The 20,282-nt window shown below is 38.8% G+C and overlaps 1 protein-coding gene across 1 annotated transcript; it reads right to left on the reverse strand.

Annotated features, from left to right (window-relative positions):
- Positions 1-3,336: 3,336 nt before the first annotated feature.
- On the reverse strand, positions 3,337-20,045 carry rab21 (RAB21, member RAS oncogene family). The gene is made up of 7 exons (XM_083999546.1): positions 19,697-20,045; positions 8,865-8,924; positions 8,619-8,726; positions 7,405-7,468; positions 5,901-5,955; positions 5,731-5,819; positions 3,337-4,589 (listed from the first exon to the last, which is right to left on the reverse strand). The coding sequence occupies exons 1-7, from the start codon at positions 19,844-19,846 to the stop codon at positions 4,450-4,452; spliced, it is 666 nt and encodes a 221-aa protein (XP_083855672.1). The 5' UTR covers positions 19,847-20,045; the 3' UTR covers positions 3,337-4,449.
- Between the last annotated feature and the right edge of the window lie 237 nt (positions 20,046-20,282).

A 20,282-nucleotide genomic window follows, 5' to 3' on the forward strand; every position in this document is an offset into this window, starting at 1 on the left:
GTACCACTTCACGGTCGGAAAAATACGAGTTTCCTTGAACGCACCATAACAGTCCTCGTCGCTACGTCACCACATTCACGGCGTTCCTTGGCTGCACACACAGCCCTGCATGCCGTTCTCTCTCCTCATTGGATAAAAACTGTAGGATACGATAAATGTTTTCTCCTCGGCTCAGAGCAGAGCAGAGTGACTGACAGACCCGTGTTTCAGTCCAAACACTCTATGTAAGTGATTGCTGTCGGAAGATATAACTATTTAAGACTTATATTAACACAAATATATCACTCACTTCTGCTTTAAATCTCCACATGAACATGAATCGTCTTCGTTTAATCATCTGAAAACTGATTCAGACGTCGCTCTGTATTTTTTATCATTGTCAACAATTATTCCCATAAAAAAACAAAACACTTCCCAGCTGATTCACTGTTGGTTTAGTGACTCTTTCTTTGGGGACTATTTTCAGCGGCGGATGAATTAACACGAGTGTTTGAGGAGTGAAATGAATAAAACTTTAAATAATAAAATGTTATTTTAGTTTATCTTCAATGGGATTTGTTGCCAAGAAGAAAAATGTGGAGCGACACCTTTAAAGGGACATTGTGTAACTTCTCCTGTTATCTATTCAGGAAAATCAAATATTTGGTTCAAAAGTCGCTAACAAACCAAATGTCATTTTAGTCACAGAAGTCCAGAGAAAGCCGGTAAAACGTGGGTCAGGTAAACAATACCACATCGCCATGACAACATATTGTCACGTGTATTGTTTTGCCTCGTGCTGACGGACCACTTGTTTACATAGAGGCTTGTTTATGCCGTTACGTGCAGCGGCTGTCGTCCGTCTCCCGTCTGCCCAATTTCACCTGAATGCAGCATGAAAAATACGATTTGAGTTGCTTGCGATATACAACCGCAACGCTAGATGGGAGGAATTCCTACACAATGCACCTTTAACGTCCAACAAATTGAAAATCACATCTTCAAATCGACCAAAACTTAAATTCAGATTTATACTAAATGATCCTGAACTGACCCCAAAAGTAAAACATTTGATTTTTCCCTCGGTCCTTGAACTCACCGTCCACTGAGTTCAGTCTAAATCAGCTCAGAGAGTTTTGTGTCCAGTTGTAGGTGAAACACAAACTCCTCAAAGTACCTACTAACAGGAAGTGACAAGAGGCTTGTTTATGCCGTTACATGCAGCGGCTGTCGTCCGTCTGCTGTCCGCCCAATTTCACATGAATGCAGCATGAAAAATACGATTTGAGTTGCTTGCGATATACACAACCGCTACTACGCTAGATGGGAGGAATTCCTACACAATGTACCTTTAATTAAAACTGTTCAACAGTGAAGGAGAGTGAAATGAAATAACGACAATGTGTGCGACACCTTGTTGCGTTGTGTAAATCGTTATAATTGTTCTATTATCTTTACAAAACACTTTGACACTAGCATTTAAAAAATTACATTTCCAAAAGATGTGCTGATTTTTTTCTCTTTGTGTTTTTTTTTTTTTTCCATAATGAGCAGGACAGTACATCGTTTACGTTTCTTCTTCGTCTTCGTCTTCTTGTGTCGATTTTTTTCCCCCAAAGGCAGATAAAATGTCCAGGATGGTGTTTTTGTTGCTTTTTTTTGTTTTTTCGTCAGTAAGCAGAGATGCAGAGATGAGTGGAGCTACAGAGGCGGCAGCAGGAAAACAACAGTAAAGTCCACAGTAGAGTTACAGTCAGGGCCGTTGCTAGGAATTCTGGGCCCCCTTAAAGAATACTAAAGTGGGCCCCTCCCCCTAACTTTTCCTTTTTTTTTTCTTAGACTACGTATGTATTATCGTTTTTTATTTAGCCTTCTTTGTTTTGATGCTAATGCAGCATTACACTGCAAAAACTCAAGTATCTTAGCAAGAATATTTGTCTTATTTCTAGTCAAACTGTAATTTCTAGTCAAAACAAATCTCATTCTACTTAAAATAAGACTCATCATATTAAAAGCAGCTTGTTTTTAGACACTTTTTACTTCTTTCAAGCAGATTTTCACTCGGAATAAGTAGAAAAAATCTGATAGCGGAGCAAGTTTTTCTTCCTTATTACAAGCACAAAAAACTTACTTTCATTGGCAGATTTTTCTATTTATTGTGAATTTAAGTGAAAATTATCTAAAAACAAGTAAATGTTTAGGTAATGAGTCTTATTTAAGTGGAAAGAGATTAGTTTTGACTAGAAATGAGACATTTGGACAAGAAATAAGACAAATATTCTTGGAAAGATGTTGAGTTTTTACAGTGTACTATGAGTATTAGTCAGGGTTTTATGCAGAATAAATCAGTCATACAAAGATTAGACTACTGGGGTTTTTTATGGGCCCCACTGGGCGCTAGGGCTGTCAGTTTTTAGAAAAATGAGGTTCGAACGATTATTGAATGACCCGTAATTCGTTCGGATATATTCGAATATTCCCCCCCCCCCCCCCCGCCGCCGCAGCACACACAGTCGCGGTGTTTTATTTTGAAAATTGACCGGATACTCTCGTTGTTTCATGTTTGACTTCCTGCCCAGCTTGACGCGATTGCTCGCGGCACAAAATAGACCAGACGCTGCACGGCGCGAGCCGGCCACGGAGGTGCACGCCGCGACACCACACCAGCGGTTAATATGGGCACAGAAAGTAAACTGGCTCCGCTTCTCGGCTGTTCGCGGCCCTTCCGCGTCCGGTGGACGTTCCGCGGCGCTATGCAGGCACCGGGCACTGCAGCCAAAGACGGTAAATAGAGTATCTTTGCTGCAGCCTGCATATCGAGCAGGTCATTAATGCTCGAATACGAACTTTTCCCCCCACATTCGAACGAATATTCGAATGTCGAATAAAAAGTGACAGCCCTACTGGGCGCTGGGCCCCTAGAGTTATCATCACCTTTCTCCCCTATACAACGGCCCTGGTTACAGTAGAGACAGAGGTTTGTTCATGTACAGGAGTTTAACTTATTAAATAAATCGCTGCTCAGTTTTTTATTTATTCACCAAGTCATTTAAAAGTCAAACAAACAAACGAACAAAGCTGTTTTACAGAAATCAAACATGCACGGTTTTATTCCTCTGTCCAGGAGAGAGAGAGAGAGTGTGTGTGTGTGTGTGTTGTCATGGTGTGTGTGTGTTTGTGTGTTGTTGCTGTTGAGGAGGAGCTAAAACACTTCAGCTGCAGCACATCAACCAAAAACTGAATTTTTTTGCTTTAGTTAATTAACTGACGACAGAAAAAAGTCCAAAACTTTCAGCTTCTATTGTATTTTGAACTGGATTTTTTTTAAAGAAACAATTATTAATTCAAATACGTCACTTTGGGGTTTTTTTTTGTTCTTGTTTTTTTTAGAATATTTAATAAATTATTGAAAATAAATTACTGATAAACGGATTTTCGTGCAAAACAGAAACTGATCAGTGATCAATAATAATGATCTGAGATGTTTGGGATATTCTCATATTGATTCACATGTTAATAATTAAGTTATCAATGATAATAACATAATCAAACCCACTCAGTGATCGTATCTGTTTGATTTTGCTGAAAATGTAATTATTTCTTATCCAGAATGTTGTTTTAGTTTTGTTATTTATTAATTAAATCACATTAATCTTAATTTATCTTTATCAATGAGGAGAATAATGTTATTTATATTATATTTTATTTTATTTTATTTTATTTTATACAGTCGACGTGTGAGTAGTGCAGCTTTAATCCGATGATCTCTGTGCAGTTTGATCAGGTTTAATGAAGTTTTGGCACCGATAACTGAACCCTGCAGCTCCACGTTCACCCAGCAGGTGGCGCTGTTGCACTAGAGCTGATGAACATGAAGCTAAAAGTGTGTGTGCATGTATGTGTGTGCATGTTTAACCCTTTAAAGCCCCTCCCACTCCCAAAGCAACAGCAAAAACTAAACAAAATCAAACCTCTGCTGAAGCTTCAGCTGACTTTTTGAGTCTTCAAACTTATTTTTTCAAATGTTTTATTAATAACCTTTAATATGAAACACACGGAAACAGCAGGAGGAGGATGTTTCTGTGTGTTAAGTCACCGTTTGTTTGTTTGTTTAGGACATGACGGGAAATAAAGTGCTAAAAATGTGATTTTTTTTTCTTTTTTTTTCCTTTTTTTCTTTTTTAGAGACGATTTTGTTACTAAAAGAACTGATTTCAATCATGACGACTTCAGTTACTTTTACTTTGAAAGGGTACACTGGATAAAGTCACTTAAATAATAAAGATTTCCCATGCTCCTTAGCGGCAGAGGCAGCGCTGAATGAACACAGCAGATTATTTCAGAGCGAACCAACCGGACGACAGAGACACTGATAAATGTGTGTGTGAGTATAATGTCTGCAAGCATGTATGACAGAGAGTGTGTGTGTGTGTAAGTGGGTGTGTGTGTGTGTAAGAATGTGTGTGTGTGTTAGCCAGAAGAGCAGCACCCTCCAGCAGGTGTGGCCTGTGGTTCGTCGTCGACGATCTGTACGCCCCGCCTACTCGAAGCTGATTGGCTGGCGCCGTTACCCTTCAACCTCTCCTCAGCCTGAGCCGTTTCCATCATCCCTGTAACACACACACACACACACACACACACACACACACACACACACACACACACACACACACACACACACACACACACACACACACACACACACACACACACACACACACACACACACACACACACAAAACAGAGGTAACGTGTTAATTATTGATCTAACTAATCTTCATGCTCTCTCTTCTGATTGGCCGACTGTTTTCTAATGGATCCAATAAAAAAAACAGAGTAGATTTCAGAATAAAACACTCAGAGAAACCAAATCCTGCAGAGTTGTTGGATGGTGGTGGGTGGGGCTTAGGGTTGTGACATCACAAAGTGACAGGAAGTCCTGACGGCTGGTTTTAAGGCTCAGTTTCTGAATACAGGCTGTGTGCATTTCTCTGTGGACTGAGGCTTTGATACTTTCACAGTATTAATATAGAACCTAGAGCTGCTTTATAATCACACTACACATGGACATCTACCTTTATACTGTATGGAGCTTTAATACAAACATCTACCTTTATACTGTATGGAGCTTTAACACAAACATCTACCTTTATTTTGAAGGAGCTTTAACACAAACATCTACCTTTATTTTGAAGGAGCTTTAACACAAACATCTACCTTTATTTTGAAGGAGCTTTAACACAAACATCTACCTTTATACTGTATGGAGCTTTAATACAAACATCTACCTTTATTTTGAAGGAGCTTTAACACAAACATCTACCTTTATTTTGAAGGAGCTTTAACACAAACATCTACCTTTATACTGTATGGAGCTTTAACACAAACATCTACCTTTATACTGTATGGAGCTTTAACACAAACATCTACCTTTATACTGTATGGAGCTTTAACACAAACATCTACCTTTATTCTGAAGGAGCTTTAACACAAACATCTACCTTTATTTTGAAGGAGCTTTAACAAAAACATCTACCTTTATTCTGAAGGAGCTTTAACAAAAACATCTACCTTTATTCTGAAGGAGCTTTAACACAAACATCTACCTTTATTTTGAAGGAGCTCTAACACAAACATCTACCTTTATTCTGAAGGAGCTTTAACACAAACATCTACCTTTATTTTGAAGGAGCTTTAACACAAACATCTACCTTTATTCTGAAGGAGCTTTAATAATTAATATGAACTCACTTTTACAAAGATCCAGGAAAAGCTCCTCGATGCCTTTATTTAGCTTGGCTGATGTGTGGTAGTGTTTGGCTCCCACCGACTCCGCGTAACTGAGGAGAAAAACAACCAACGTCGTTATCATGTTGATTGTGTTAATAATTAATAATTAATAATAATAATCAAACTTTCACCTCTCGGCCTCCTCCACTGAGACGTGTCTGTCTTTGTCCAAGTCGATCTTATTACCTGCACAAACAGAAACAACATGAATTTCACTCACATGCAACAAAATGAACTGATTTTATCTTTAAATTTGAATCAATTTAAACAAAGATTTTTTTTTTTACAGTATTTATGTCTGTTATGTTTTAAATAAAAACCAGGACATTTTAACACAAAGTCTGACAACACTGACGTCATTTGATCCGTCCAGTTTAATCACATCAGCCTTCATCTTCATTAGAGTTTGATTTGATTTAATCAATTAATTTGTAGCTTTATAATAAAGAGTGTGTCTCTTCTGTCATTTTCAATAACGAAAACACCGATAAATCAAAAACCCATTAAACTGTGAAAACCTCCAATGACACAGGGTCACTGTCACATTATTCATATATATGTTTGTATAACTCATAAACTGACAGTTTAAAATGCATTTAAAGGAAAATAGATGAACATTTATTTTTGTTTGATTGTGTCTTTATGTTTCTTTGTTCTAATAAAATAAAGTAAAGGGCTCAGTGACGAATAAATTGTTTGATTAAAAATGAAAATAAATGAATAAAAAATGTTTTAAAGACCATGCATCAGATTTGTTAAAATGTACATATTGTATTAATGTTTTACATCTTTTTTTTTTTTTAAACAAAAGTAAAACTGAATGCCCTTAAAATGTCAAACAGAGTAACCACAAAAAAGAATAATAAATATTAAATATTTTTATCTACCTAAAGTGAATTTAAATGTATAATTTCTTCTGGAAACATTAGCTACATTGGTTTGACTGTAACTGGATTATTTGCTGTGATTCTACATTTGAGCTTTTCATTTAAATAATGTGTGATGAATATTTTTTAATTTGTCAAGAAACATAGTGTTGCACTGTAAAAGAGAATTACATTTATTCCACATTTGAGTCCAGATTAATTGTCTGGTTTTTTTTATGAAAAAATACTGGTTACACCACTTGACATTGGCCCAAAGACTAAATAATATTCTGTGGTTTTGTCTTGTGATATTTAATCTTAATAAAAATAAGAAGTCAAACATTAAGATATTGACGCACATGAAGAATTAAAACAATTAAACAGGAAGTTGGTTGTTTCCTCAGCATTAAACCAACATTCAGCAGATTATAAATTAATATTGATCGTGTTTGTTAATTATCGTCTCATGTGATCGAGTCCTTCGTTAAAAATAATAAAACTACATTTTCCAAATAAACAATCAGAGACGCAGCAGCAGCAGCAGCAGCTTCCACATCTGTCGCCATGCCAACGGACACATGACGGACAGACATGATGAGATTAAAACCAGGAACTCCCCTCACGCTGCTGATGTGGAGCTGCTGCCATGACAACGACACAACACGACAACATGACATCGTGTCACTGATGCTGCTCGTTAACTCTCCTCTGATCAATTAATAATAATAATAATGTGATAATTAACACGAGGAGCTGATCGGACACTCACCTACTATACATAAACAAATCTCGTTGCCCAACATTTTCCTCAACTCTTTCACCCAGTTCTTCACCTGCAGAGGAGGAAGAGGAGGAAGGAGGAGTAGAGGGGGGAGGAGGAAGAGGGAGGAAGAAGGAGAGGAGGAAGGAGGAGGAGGAGGAAGAGGAAGAAGGAGAGGAGGAGGAGGAAGGAGGAAGAAGAGGAAGAAAAAGAAGGAGGAAGAGGAGGAGGGAGAAGAAGAGGAGGCGGTGGAGGAAGAGGAAAAAGAGGAATAAGAAGAAGATGGAGGAGGAGGAAGAAGAAAAAGGAGAAGGAGGATAAGAGGAAGAAAAAGAAGGAGGAGGAGGAGAAGGAAGAGGAAGAAAAAGAAGAAGGAAGAAGAGGAGGAGGAGGAGGAAGAAGAAGATGGAGGAGGAAGAAGAGGAAGAAGGAGGAATAAGAGGAGGAGGAGGGAGGAGGAAGAGAAAGAAGAGGAAGAATGAGGAGGAAGAGGAGGAGGAGGAAGAGGGAGAAGAGGAAGAATGAGGAGGAAGAGGGAGAAGGAGGAAGAATGAGGAGGAAGAGGGAGAAGGAGGAAGAATGAGGAGGAAGAGGGAGAAGGAGGAAGAGAAAGAAGAGGAAGAATGAGGAGGAGGAAGAGGAAGAAGAGGAAGAAGGATGAGTAGAGGGGGAGGCGGAGGAGGTGGAAGAAGAGGAAGAAAAAGAAGAGGAGGAAAAAGAGGAAGAAGAAAAAGGAGAAGGAGGAGGAAGAAGGAAGAAGAGGAGGAGAAGAGGAAGAAGAAGAGGAGGAGGGAAAAAAGAAGAGTTGATTGAAGTTAAATAACTGAAGTCAAATGTAAAATGTCTAAAAAAAAAATGCATTAATCAATAATCATATTTTGTGCTGATCAACTAACTGATTTCTCCTCTTGTCACTTCAGTTCTTGTATTTTTTGTGTTATAATGATAATTTTATTTTTACACTGACAACAAAAACACTTTATAACAGACATTTCAGATTTTTACCACAAAAAAATGTTCTGCATTAAAAAAAAATCTAAATGTTACAGTTTATCATAAAGGTTCTGGAGAAGTTGACTCAGAGAATAAAAACATTATATAATATAATATAACATAACATAACATAATATAACATAATATAATATAATATAATATAATATAATAAAATATAATATAATATAATCTAATATAATATAATGTAATAAAATCTAATGTATAACAACCTTCTGGAAAGAGTCTTCGTCTGTGATGTCGTAGACTAGAATGGCTCCATTGGAGTCTCTGTAGTAGATGGGACCTAACGCATGGAAACGCTCCTGACCGGCCGTGTCCTGCACACACACACACACACACACACACACACACACACACACACATAAACACACACACAGAGGTCATGTTATACTGTAGGTAACACATATACACACACACACACACACACACACACAGGTCCAGTGAGTGTGACTCACCCAGATGGCCAGGTTCACTCTCTTTCCTGTGATGTTGAGCTTCTTTGTGAGGAAGGACGCCTGCAGAGGAAGAGGAGGAGAATGATGAAGATGATCAATTATCAGGTAAAAACTACAGAACAAATGAATCAGGATCAATCAGCACGTGTCTGTTCCCTGCCTCCATAAATATAAATATATATAATTTTACATAGAAAGTGTTAAAGGGATAGTTCAACATTTTGTCAAATTGGCCCATTGCCATAATCCCTATAGTCATAGCAGTAGGTTTGTTACCTTCATTACCTATTTTTAGAATGGCGGAGCAGAGCCGTGAGCTGCTCAGAGCTACGCTACGGAGGCTCATCATGGGATTTCTTGGTTTCCCTCATCAAACTCATCAAATACACAATCTAACAACTCCACAAAGTTGTTTTAGAGGGAAATACAGAGACTGCTTGATGAAAAACTGTCCCTGAAGGCAACACGCATCAGCGGTTTTGCATGAATTTCCCTCTAAAACAACTCTGTGTGGTAACGTTGTGTTATTATCTCATAGCGTGGTGAATGTGCAGCTCACAACTTGTCCACCAGAGCGTTGTGGAGTTGTTGGATTGTGTATTTGATGAGTTTGATGAGGGAAACCTAGAAATCCCATTAACCTCCATAGCGTGAGCAGCTCACGGCTCGTTCTAAAAACAGCTTGCACCAACAATTAAAGGTAACGAACCTACTGCTATGACTATAGGGATTATGGTGATGGACCATTTTGACAAAATGTTGAACTATCCCTTTAAAGAAACCTAAACAAAGTCTACATTTGGTCGAGGCCACTGTGACAAAACTCTAAAAACATGTCATTTATAATAATACACTGTCCCAAATGTCCTAAAAAGGATAAAAATCAAGAAGTGATGACATCATAACGTAACAACCAACCAGATGGAGCTGATTCTGATTCATTTTTATCTCATTAAGAGAAAGAAAAAAACACTAATTAAATCAACAAACAGTGACAATAATCATTAGTTTCAGTCCTGATACACAGATTAAATACGACAAAGACAAACTGTAGAGCCATTTAAATGTATATCTATATATTTATTTCTATTTATGTATTTATTTCTATTTATAACACTGGCTGGTTTTCAAACAGATCGATCAGAGAGATTAAGGGCGAGTGGACACACAGGAAGCAGCAGGTGGAGATAAGAGGATTTTATTTTGATATCCACTCTTGACAGGAAGTGAGAAACAGGAAGTGCCTCCTCTTTGATCGACTAATTGAACCGTTTCTGGAGAAAAGAAAACTTGAAAGAAAAAAGAAAAAGAAGGCAAAATCTTCAAAACCGTGAGAGTTTCCTGTCGACAGTACACTACTTTGTCGAGCAGCTCTGATAAGAAACAAAAGGTCAAAGTCGGTTTGAGGACCTGAAGCTTCAGACAAACACAGGAAGTGGAGACAGATTCATCACCGAGGCTCTGAACTGTGTGTGTGTGTGTGTGAGGTCGGTCAGCTGACCAACTGTGTTGTTGGACATGTGACCTCTCACCCAGGTCGACCACTGGTGTGTGAACTGTCGTCATAGTTACTGTGTCTGTCAAGTCGTTGAGTTACGGCTTAACGGTGTTTTATGTGACCTTTGACCTCTGAGATTTAATCCTGCTGCAAAAACCACAAAACACAAACAAAGACAAAACAACTTCTACAGCTTGATTAAAAAAAAAAACCCTCAACACCACAACAGGAAGTGTCTGGGGGACACAATAAAGTGAGGGACCAGTGACAATAAAGTGAGCGATTTGCGCACAAGATTTGGACGGACCAGGAAGAGCAGTGCTGGGAGCTTCTGCTACAAACAAGCTTGAAATATAGACTTATTTAATTTTTTTCGGAACAATTTCTCATGTTGTGGCTTCAATACAAGAGGGACATTACATACGAGCAGCATGGAGGTATTTGGATGTTTTTTGGTGTGGCTTTTTGTTACGAAGACAGTTGGTATCCATTTGCAACCATCATATGGACATGCACTGCTACGCCGAGACCCCCTGTAACTCAGAGAAGCCACGGAGGACTCTGAAACTTCTCCCAGCCCTTAGTCCACATGAGGGGGAGATAACGAGTGAAATTTCAATTTTGGGTGAACTATCCCTTTAACTGACAACAGCAAAAAGTCCAAAACTTTCAGCTTCTATTTAAAGTCGCCCTCCCGCGACCCTTTCTGGTCATTTTAAAAGCAGCTCATTAGCCATGCACATTAGCAATGCACCTCTGGAGGGTGGGCGGAGACTGCGCTGCTCTGCCCCCGCCCAGCCACCTCCTCGCACCCCACCCCCCCGCTCGCTGACAACTGGACATTGTACAATTACAGATTCAGTGCGTTTAGCGTAAAACTCCACACTGGGATTCGATCCCAGACTGGAACATAGTCCTTGCTACCAGGTGAGCTATACCTGTTATACCTTGACATCTACACCGAGCTGTCCAGCCTTTCACCTCTGAGCCAGATGCAGAGCGGGGCGGGAGCTTGTAGCACTAGTATAGTAGTAGTATAGTATAGTGCCCTCCCCTGGAGTTGTGACACGTCAACCCCAGTCTCTCCCTGAAACTGCCAGTTTGCATCTTCTGCTGCTATGTCCTCTAACATGAGAAAAATGCCACAGGAACATGTGAAAAGCACGAAAAACACGATTTTCATGGGAGGGGGTCTTTAACGATCACAATTACTCCGGAGCTTTTTAATGAAGGTAAAAATGTAGCATGTAGCCACGAGAGAAATCCTGCTTACGGTAGTTCCTCTTTAAAAGACAAACAATTGATCCACCTGTTGATCTGATCAGCTGAGTCTCTAAACACCGACAGCTCCTCTGAGATGATGAAGAGTCTCGTGACGGTCGTTTATTAATGTCGAGCTTCTGCTGCGAGATTTCTGATCAACGGAAATCAACTTTTATCTGACCCTTTTCAAATAATGATAAAACCAACACAGATCAGATCACAGGGTGGAGTCTGATTGGCTCTCAGGTCGATGAAACGACACGTTCGTCTTCTGATCCCGTCACATGTGAGTGTGTGTGTGAGGCCCCGGCTGCGTCCGAGTCCGACACCATGTGACCGTTCATCATCACGGATCAAAACCAAAACTCCTCGGCTGCTTCCATGGAAACTCTGAAGGCTGAAGCTGGATTTTAGTTTAGTTTATTTTTTCCAGAACAGAACAGGAAGTCCCCAGTCCAAGCGAACGCATCACATGCATGGATTTAGATTTGAAGCCTGGCAGAGTGTGGGATGTTTTGATACCAGAGCTGATAACACACACACACACACAGGGAGTTATTTTCTCCTCCATCTTATTCAATAAGAGTCAAATGAGCCGACGCAGACATAAATACTTCAGACTGAAAATAACGAGATAATACTTCTTCAGCCAATAATCGCTCTTGTGACAGAAACAAACATTTCCGCTCAATTTGTCTATTAAAAATAACAAAAAAACAAAACAAAAAACAAGCAGAACATGTGACAGTGAAAAATGTAACTGGTTTCAGCAGCTGAGACGATGAGTTCAAAGACTGAAATCAAACTGTGAGTTTCAGATTCATAAAACACTGGAAATAGGTTGTTTTTAAACAATATAATACAAAAAAAAACAGCAATATTAAGTTTTATTAGTCGCATGTTTCGTATCGGACTCTATATTGTGATATTTTCTTTAATATGTCAATTGTGTCATCTTTTTTTTAACAATTTTGCATGGTAATATTGTATCGATGTACCGATGCCAAGAATTGATCTGATCAGACTAAGAAAAGACAGATGTTAAGTTTTCATTTGAAGCTGAAAAAAATGAATGAACTGCAAAATATCGCAGCATATTGGAATATTTTTATATCGTAATAACTCTGCGCATGCATCATGATAATATACCGGTAGTATCGCAGGGCCTATCTATTAATATATAATATTTTATAGTAAAGTGGAGGACAAAATGAGGATTTCCTACAGGCTTCTGTTAAATATGATGAAATTTAATCTATAATGAAAATAAATGTTAGAAGCAGCTCCACTGTGTTGTGTTTTAAATGACCTGAGAAATACATTATGTTTGGTTTTGATCTACTACAATATGTTCTTAGTTTTAGGCTGTAACAGAACTACAGTATATATTATTATATTATATTATATTATACATCCATACATGTTTTTATGGATGTTCAGTCGTGTGGGTGATGACCACAGATTATTTACTGTGTGAAACTAAATCTCTGCTGCAGGTGGCCTCGTCATAGAAACATTACAACACCGGTGTTACAACATTTATATAAATAAACCTCACACACACAAACACACACACCACAGTGAAGGTTTATATTCTGTCCATCCAGTCAACAAGCTGCTGCAGACCGACACTGAAATCTGACGTGTTATTTATCATTTATCTTATTTTGTTGGACTTTAAATGTTGAATCCAGACAGAACTGAGATCAACAGTCATCTGGTTTCTGAAGCTCGACCTCCTCGACCTCGACTCTGCTTCACCGTCTGAGGAACTTGAGGCCGAGACGACGGTTCGGATCATAAACAGCAGCAGTTTCAACACGAGAAGCTACGGAGACGCACAAACAGCACAAACCACAAACTCACAGTGTAACACAACCTTACACAACCACGACCACGGAGAGTCGCCTGAAGCTGCCAGGCCGACGGCGGCAACTGGAAGTGATGGAAACTACAGTTACTACATTATAAAAGTAACTATTTACCAAGAAAAGTAACTATTTCTTTACTTATTTAGCACCGAGACACCGACCGACATGAAAAACTGTGGACATGAGGACAGTTTTCAAACGTCTGGACTGAGATGAACTTTTCTTGGAATCAACTCCTCCTCTTAAAGGGATAGTTCACCCAAAATTCAAATTTCACTCATTATCTCCTCCCCCTCATGTGGACTAAGGGCTGGGAGAAGTTTCAGAGTCCTCCGTGGCTTCTCTGAGTTACAGGGGGTCTCGGCGTAGCAGTGCATGTCCATATAATGGTTGTGAATGGATACCAACTGTCTTCGTCCAAAAAGACACACCAAAAAACATCCAAATACCTCCATGCTGCTCCTATGTAATGTCCGTCTTGTATTGAAGCCCCGACATGAGAAATTGTTCCGAAAAAAATTTAATAAGTCTATATTTTAAGCTTGTTTGTAGCGGAAGCTCCCAGTGTCTCAGTTCACTGCTCTTCCGGCGGAACAATTTCTCATGTCGGGGCTTCAATACAAGAGGGACATTACATACGAGCAGCATGGAGGTATATGGATGTTTTTTGGTGTGTCTTTTTGTTACGAAGACAGTTGGTATCCATTTGCAACCGTTATATGGACATGCACTGCTACGATGAGACCCCCTGTAACTCAGAGAAGCCACGGAGGACTCTGAAAATTCTCACAGCTCTTAATCGACATGAGGGTGAGTAGATAATGAGTGAAATTTGAATTTTGGGTGAACTATCCCTTTAAATTATTAACCATTTGTGTGAATAGAAGTTGTATATGTGTGGTTAAGGCTCCTCACACTGACCTTTGACCTTTAGCCACAGCTCAGGCCTGTGGACGTTTCTACTCGCATCCACAAGGCCAGAACCAAACCTTCTGCCAGTCACTCATCATGACCTCGACCTTTGACCTCGACCCACCAAAATATAAAAAAACATTGTGTCCTCAAGTTGAAGTGAAAGTTTGAAAGTTTGAGCTGTCGTCAGTGTGGACGCATTAAAAAACCGGTCCAACCACACCGGAGACGCCATCGGATCTAAACCGGTTCTCACCTGTCTGTCACACCCACTATTACATCATCATTAACCAGTCGTCTGCCAGTTATGATCAGGATTCATCCACTGAGAATGAAACGACAGAAGACGTCTTCAAACATACAGTATATTATAATCTTCACATTTAAATGTTCGACTGTTTCCTTTTTTAAAATCTTAAAGGGATAGTTCAACATTTTGTCAAATCGGCCCATTGCCCTATAGTCATAGCAGTAGGTTTGTTACCTTTAATTGTCGTGAGCTGCTCAGAGCTACGCTACGGAGGCTCATTATGGGATTTCTTGGTTTCCCTCATCAAACTCATCAAATACACAATCCAACAACTCCACAACGCTCTGGTGGACAAGTTGTGAGCTGCACATTCACCACGCTATGAGATAATAACACAACGTTACCAGACAGAGTTGTTTTAGAGGGAAATTCATGCAAAACCGCTGATGTGTGTGTTGCCTTCAGGGACAGTTTTTCATCAAGCAGTCTCTGTATTTCCCTCTAAAAAAACTCTGAAACCAAGAAATCCCATAATGAGCCTCCGTAGCGTAGCTCTGAGCAGCTCACGGCTCTGCTCCGCCGTTCTAAAAACAGCTTGCACCGACAATTAAAGGTAACGAACCTACTGCTATGACTATACTATAGGGATTATGGCAATGGGCCAATTTGCCAAATTGTTGAACTATCCCTTTAAACAAAGTGATTTTTATTAAATAGAGTTCAGAGTTGGTTTGTTTTAAAAGAAGCAAAGAGACGGAAATGGAAACTTCACAGGTATGAGGGTGACAAATAAAACTGAAACTTCACTTCTATTGAGTAACTTATTCCACCTCTAAAGTTACACACACACACACACTGAACATAAGGCAGCTCAGTGTGTGTGTGTGTGTGTGTGTGTGTGTGTGTGTGTGTGTGTGTGTGTGTTACATCAGAGCAGTGAGCTTTAACCAGGGTGTGTGTGTGTTTATCAGCGGCTGCACAGCGAGTCATTGTCCTGTTCATTTTATTATTATCATCATTCGATATGAACCTGGCTGGTGTGTGACTTCTATAAATAAAAAGCTGCAGGTGAAAGTGAACACCTGTGTGACGCTGCTTTTCAGTTCATCTGGACAGTTTCTGATGCTTTCAATCAGAAAAATAATCAGCAACTGTTTTATTTATGTATTATTATTATACACTGCTCAAAAAAATAGAGGGAACACTTAAACAACACATCTTAGATCTATTGCAGTTTAAAATCGTTATTCAATATATAGTAGAGTGTGTTGAGAACTAAATAACATAAAAATGATCAATGTAAATCAAAATGATCATCCCAGGTTGATTTCACACAGGTGTGATATACTTGGAGTTACAATGTGCTGTTTAAGTGTTTCCTTTATTTTTTTGAGCAGTGTAGATTGACGTTTAAATAAAGACATTTTCAAAAGATAAATGATTTCTCTTTCTCTTATTCTCATTTTTATTTCTATTTAGGTTGAGCTGAACTGAATATTGTATTTTATGCCTTTTATTTTTGCATTTTTCCTGATAAATAAATGTATTAAATTCCTATACAGCTGTTTCTTTAAAATAATGATGTTGTCACCGCTCAGGGTGAAAATCACATCTGGCGTCTTTATATTTATAAATTTGTGCGTGTGCATTTAATCCATTACAAATTTACTAACCTGAAACTTTTCATACTAAATATCTGAGCTGCTGGTTCTGAGAAAAAAATAACTTTAATAGCCTAACATTTATTATATTTAAAAGCTAATGACATTTCACGTTCCCTGATTAGTTCGGCTGACAGCATCTTTAACATGAAACAAGCCGACATTCATCTCTTAATGAATAAAAACAACAAAGTTATTCCAGGAATGTAAAAAGGAATTTGTGCCGGTGGAAAATGTATTTAATCCTTATTAGTGGTTTTAAAAGACATAATGTTGGGTAACGCGGCCGCGGAGAGAGAGACAGAGCTCCAGTTCATCCAGGACGGATCATCAGTGGCTTTCTGCATCACATTATTGATGCGGTGAATATTGATTATCCACAGTTTGTTAGAGTTGATCGCTGTAGCATGTCATTCAGGACGAAGCTGGAGGTTGTTTTCAGCATTTAAAGGGAAAGTTAGATGAATAAAACAAGAGTCCAACCTGTCAAACAGACTAAAGGGACAGTTTTTAACTTTAAAGTTTCACATTTATTAAAAAAAAACTGGAAGTTGACAGACAAAGACCACAAAAGAGCCTGTTTGTTTCAGTATTGCTAATATTTTCCCACATTTTCCCCATTTCTAGACGTGAGAATAAGCAAATGTCAGAGTGAAACCATTAAATACAGAAGACTTTGTTACATTAATGCAGCACTTATAATAAAACTTTATGGATATTGATTATTTCAGCTTCTTAAATGTGGTTATGTCTTGTTTTGTGTGTTTTACCTCGACATTCAACTGAGTTTCTTTGGGTTTTGATTTGATTGTTGCTTTCTGGGAAGTTCTGACCGGCATTTTTATCTCATGTTTTACAGATCAATACATGGATAAATCAATAATAAAAACACTTGCTAGCTGTCATACAGTAAGGTACGAATGCTTTAATGCAGCAATTATAATAAAAAGTAAAGTAAATACTTCATGAGTATTGATTATTTCAGCATCTTCAATGTGGTTATGTCTTGTTTTTGTATGTTTTAACCTCCATATTCAACTGAGTTTCTTTGGGTTTTGATTGTTGCTTGCTGGGAAGTTCTGACAGGCATTTTACTCCTGCGTTTTACAGATCAATACATGGATAAATCAATAATTAAAACACTTATATACGCTTTAATCTGAGTACTAATCGATAAGACTATGTTAGATTAATGCAGCAGTTACTATAATAGTAAAATACTTGATGAATATTGATTATTTCAGCTTCTTTTATGTGGTTATTTCTTGTTTTTGTGTGTTTTACGATGACATTGACCCGAGTTTCTTTGGGTTTTGATGGGAAGTTTTGACAGGCGTTTGTATCCCACCTTTTACAGATCAATAAATAGATTAAAAACACTTGTTAGAATAGTTATGAACACTTTAATCTGAGTACTAAACCAGTACATACGTAACACTATGTTAGATTAATGCCGCAGTTATTATAATAGTAAAATACTTAATGAATATTTATTATTTCAGCTTCTGAAATGTGATTATTTCTTGTTTTTAGTGTGTTTTACAATGACATTGAACTGAATTTCTTTGGGGTTTTGATTGTTGCTTTCTGGGAAGTTTTGACTTTGAGGTATTTTACAGATCAATAACAAATAGATTAATCGATAATTAAACCACTTGTTAGCTGTGGTATTTATTTAGCAGTATGGTATGAAGGCTTTAATTAATCTGAGCTCTTCCTCCTCCTCGGCTAATGCTCGATCTATATTCTTCAACAATGTTCTTCTGCTGTCAGTTTACAATGTATTTCAGTAAGCATTCACTTTTTTCTTAATTCACACAAAGTCTCACATCTTCTACTTTTTAATTTATTCTCAGCCATTGCTTCGGCTATGTTAGCGCTGGTTCATCAGTTTTCCTTCCTGTCAGGTTAGCTGCAGATTTCAACTATTCAACCATTACATTTAAACATGCAGGATTTCAATGTTTTCTTCTCCCTTTAGCATTTCTACTGCTTTTCACCTTTAAAAAGGCATTCATCTCATACTACAAGTTACATGTTTCAGCTTTTTCCCTCCTAGGGATGAATAAAGTATTCCTCTACTCTCTACTCTACTTTAGCATTAGTCTTTTCAACATTGCTTTAGCAGTTTCATCAACTAATTTAGTATTGATTCAACAATTTCTTCAGCTCATTCAGCATTGCTTCAGCAATAGCGTTCAGCTGCTTTCAGCATTCACACGCATTTTCTGCAGGAAATGCTATCTTTTTCTAGTTAAACCACTCATTAGCTGTGGTATTTCAGCAGTAAGGTATGAAGGCTTTAAAGGGACAACGAGGAGTTTTGGAAAAGCGAAGTGTTTTCACACTACATGTATGAGCCTCCGCACCGTGAAATTCTTTGACCGGCGCAAGACAGACTCATGTTTTCATTCATCAAGAATTAAAGTCAGAGGTTGGAAGACGGTCACATACCGTCGTAGTTCCGACCATAAACGGAGATTCGGCGGCGTTATTCTCATGACTCGCCACGAAACCGAAAGTAAAGAAACGCTGGTCGGCTCGCCCAGCATTTCCACCTCCACTAATAATAACAAAATAACCATAGAGACAAAACCATAGATTTATCTAAAATGGACCATTAACAAGTGGTAACGTAGATTCATCCACATTAATATGAGACTTTTTTATAACCAAATAGAAACTCCTCATTGTCCCTTTAATGTGATTATTTCTCTGTGAGGCACTTTGTGTTACTGCAATGTATGAAAAGTGCCATATAAATAAAGCTGCTTTGATTTAATTTGATTTAGTTTTTGTGTGTTTTACAATGACATTGACCTGAGTTTTTTTAGGTTTTTACTGTTGCTTTCTGGGAAGTTTTGACTTTGAGGTATTTTACAGATCAATAACAAATAGATTAATCGATATTTAAAACACTTGTTAGCTGTGGTATTTCAGCAGTAGGCTAAGGTATGAAGGCTTTAATTAATCTGAGCTCTTCCACCTCTGGCAGGTTCACACATCTCTGCTGGCACCACATCACATCACATCCATCCAGTCAGTGGACGCTCGACTTTCACCTCAGACACCGCCCGGCTGACCAACGTTTGCCAGACGGGCGGCTCCTCCGGTTTCAGCCCCCGCTCTCCCGGCGCGGCCCTGGGACACACAACACGCGTCCACCACACAAGTGACAGCGACACAAAAACACACAAACACCCCCCATCTCAACAAAACAACCCCAACTCCCCCGCATTTTAAAACAAACAAACACCTCGGTTTGGTTTGGCTGTTTTGTTTCGGTCGGGTTCGCCTGTTTTGCTGCGGCGGCTCTGCCCGGGCGGGCGGGCGGGGTTTAGGTTTATTATCATCATTATTAGCTCTTAACAACTTACCTGTAGAGTTGTGATGTGTTTGTCGTTGAATTTGTTTTCGCAGTATCGCAGCACCAGCGACGTCTTCCCCACGCAGCCTTCCCCCAGCAGCACCACCTTGAAGGAGTACGTCTTGCTGTTGTGGCCGCCCGCCCCTCCGCCGGCCGCCATGGCTGGGAAGTTAGATATGAAACTAATATAGGCCTATATATATATATTTATATATTTATTTATTTATTTATTTAGGCGTTGATCAAAACAAGCGAGCGCAGCTAATGCTAAATGCTAACTAACCCCTGTCGCAGCTCACTCACATCGGCAGCTTCCGACTGTAAAAAAAAAAAAAAAGGAAAAAAAAAGAAGCTAAAAATCAGCAGAGAAACGCGTCGACAGCATCAGAGAGTCGGACTTTTATCGCTATCGAACAGGAAACGTGACAGAAATGACACTAAACCGTGAGATAGATCCCGCTGAGGTCTGATGCGAACGCCTGGTTTTCACCCAACTAATGGCGTCGCTGTGAGCTAACTGTTAGCCGGCTAGCTCCGCCGAAGATCGTCTACGCTCGGGAAGAGGGAGCACTCCGTTATAATAAAACTTCCTCACT

The sequence above is a fragment of the Trachurus trachurus genome (genome assembly GCF_905171665.1).
Source record: "Trachurus trachurus genome assembly, chromosome: 23".
Taxonomy (NCBI): domain Eukaryota; kingdom Metazoa; phylum Chordata; class Actinopteri; order Carangiformes; family Carangidae; genus Trachurus; species Trachurus trachurus.

Coding starts and splice junctions, on each gene's coding strand:
- rab21 (XM_083999546.1), bottom strand. CDS start 19,846: ATGGCGGCCGGCGGAGGGGCGGGCGGCCACAACAGCAAGACGTACTCC. Junction 5,820..5,900: donor TCAGTGGAGGAGGCCGAGAG/GTGAAAGTTTGA, acceptor TTTTCTCCTCAG/TTACGCGGAGTCGGTGGGAG. Junction 4,590..5,730: donor TTTCCTGGATCTTTGTAAAA/GTGAGTTCATAT, acceptor TGTGTGTTACAG/GGATGATGGAAACGGCTCAG.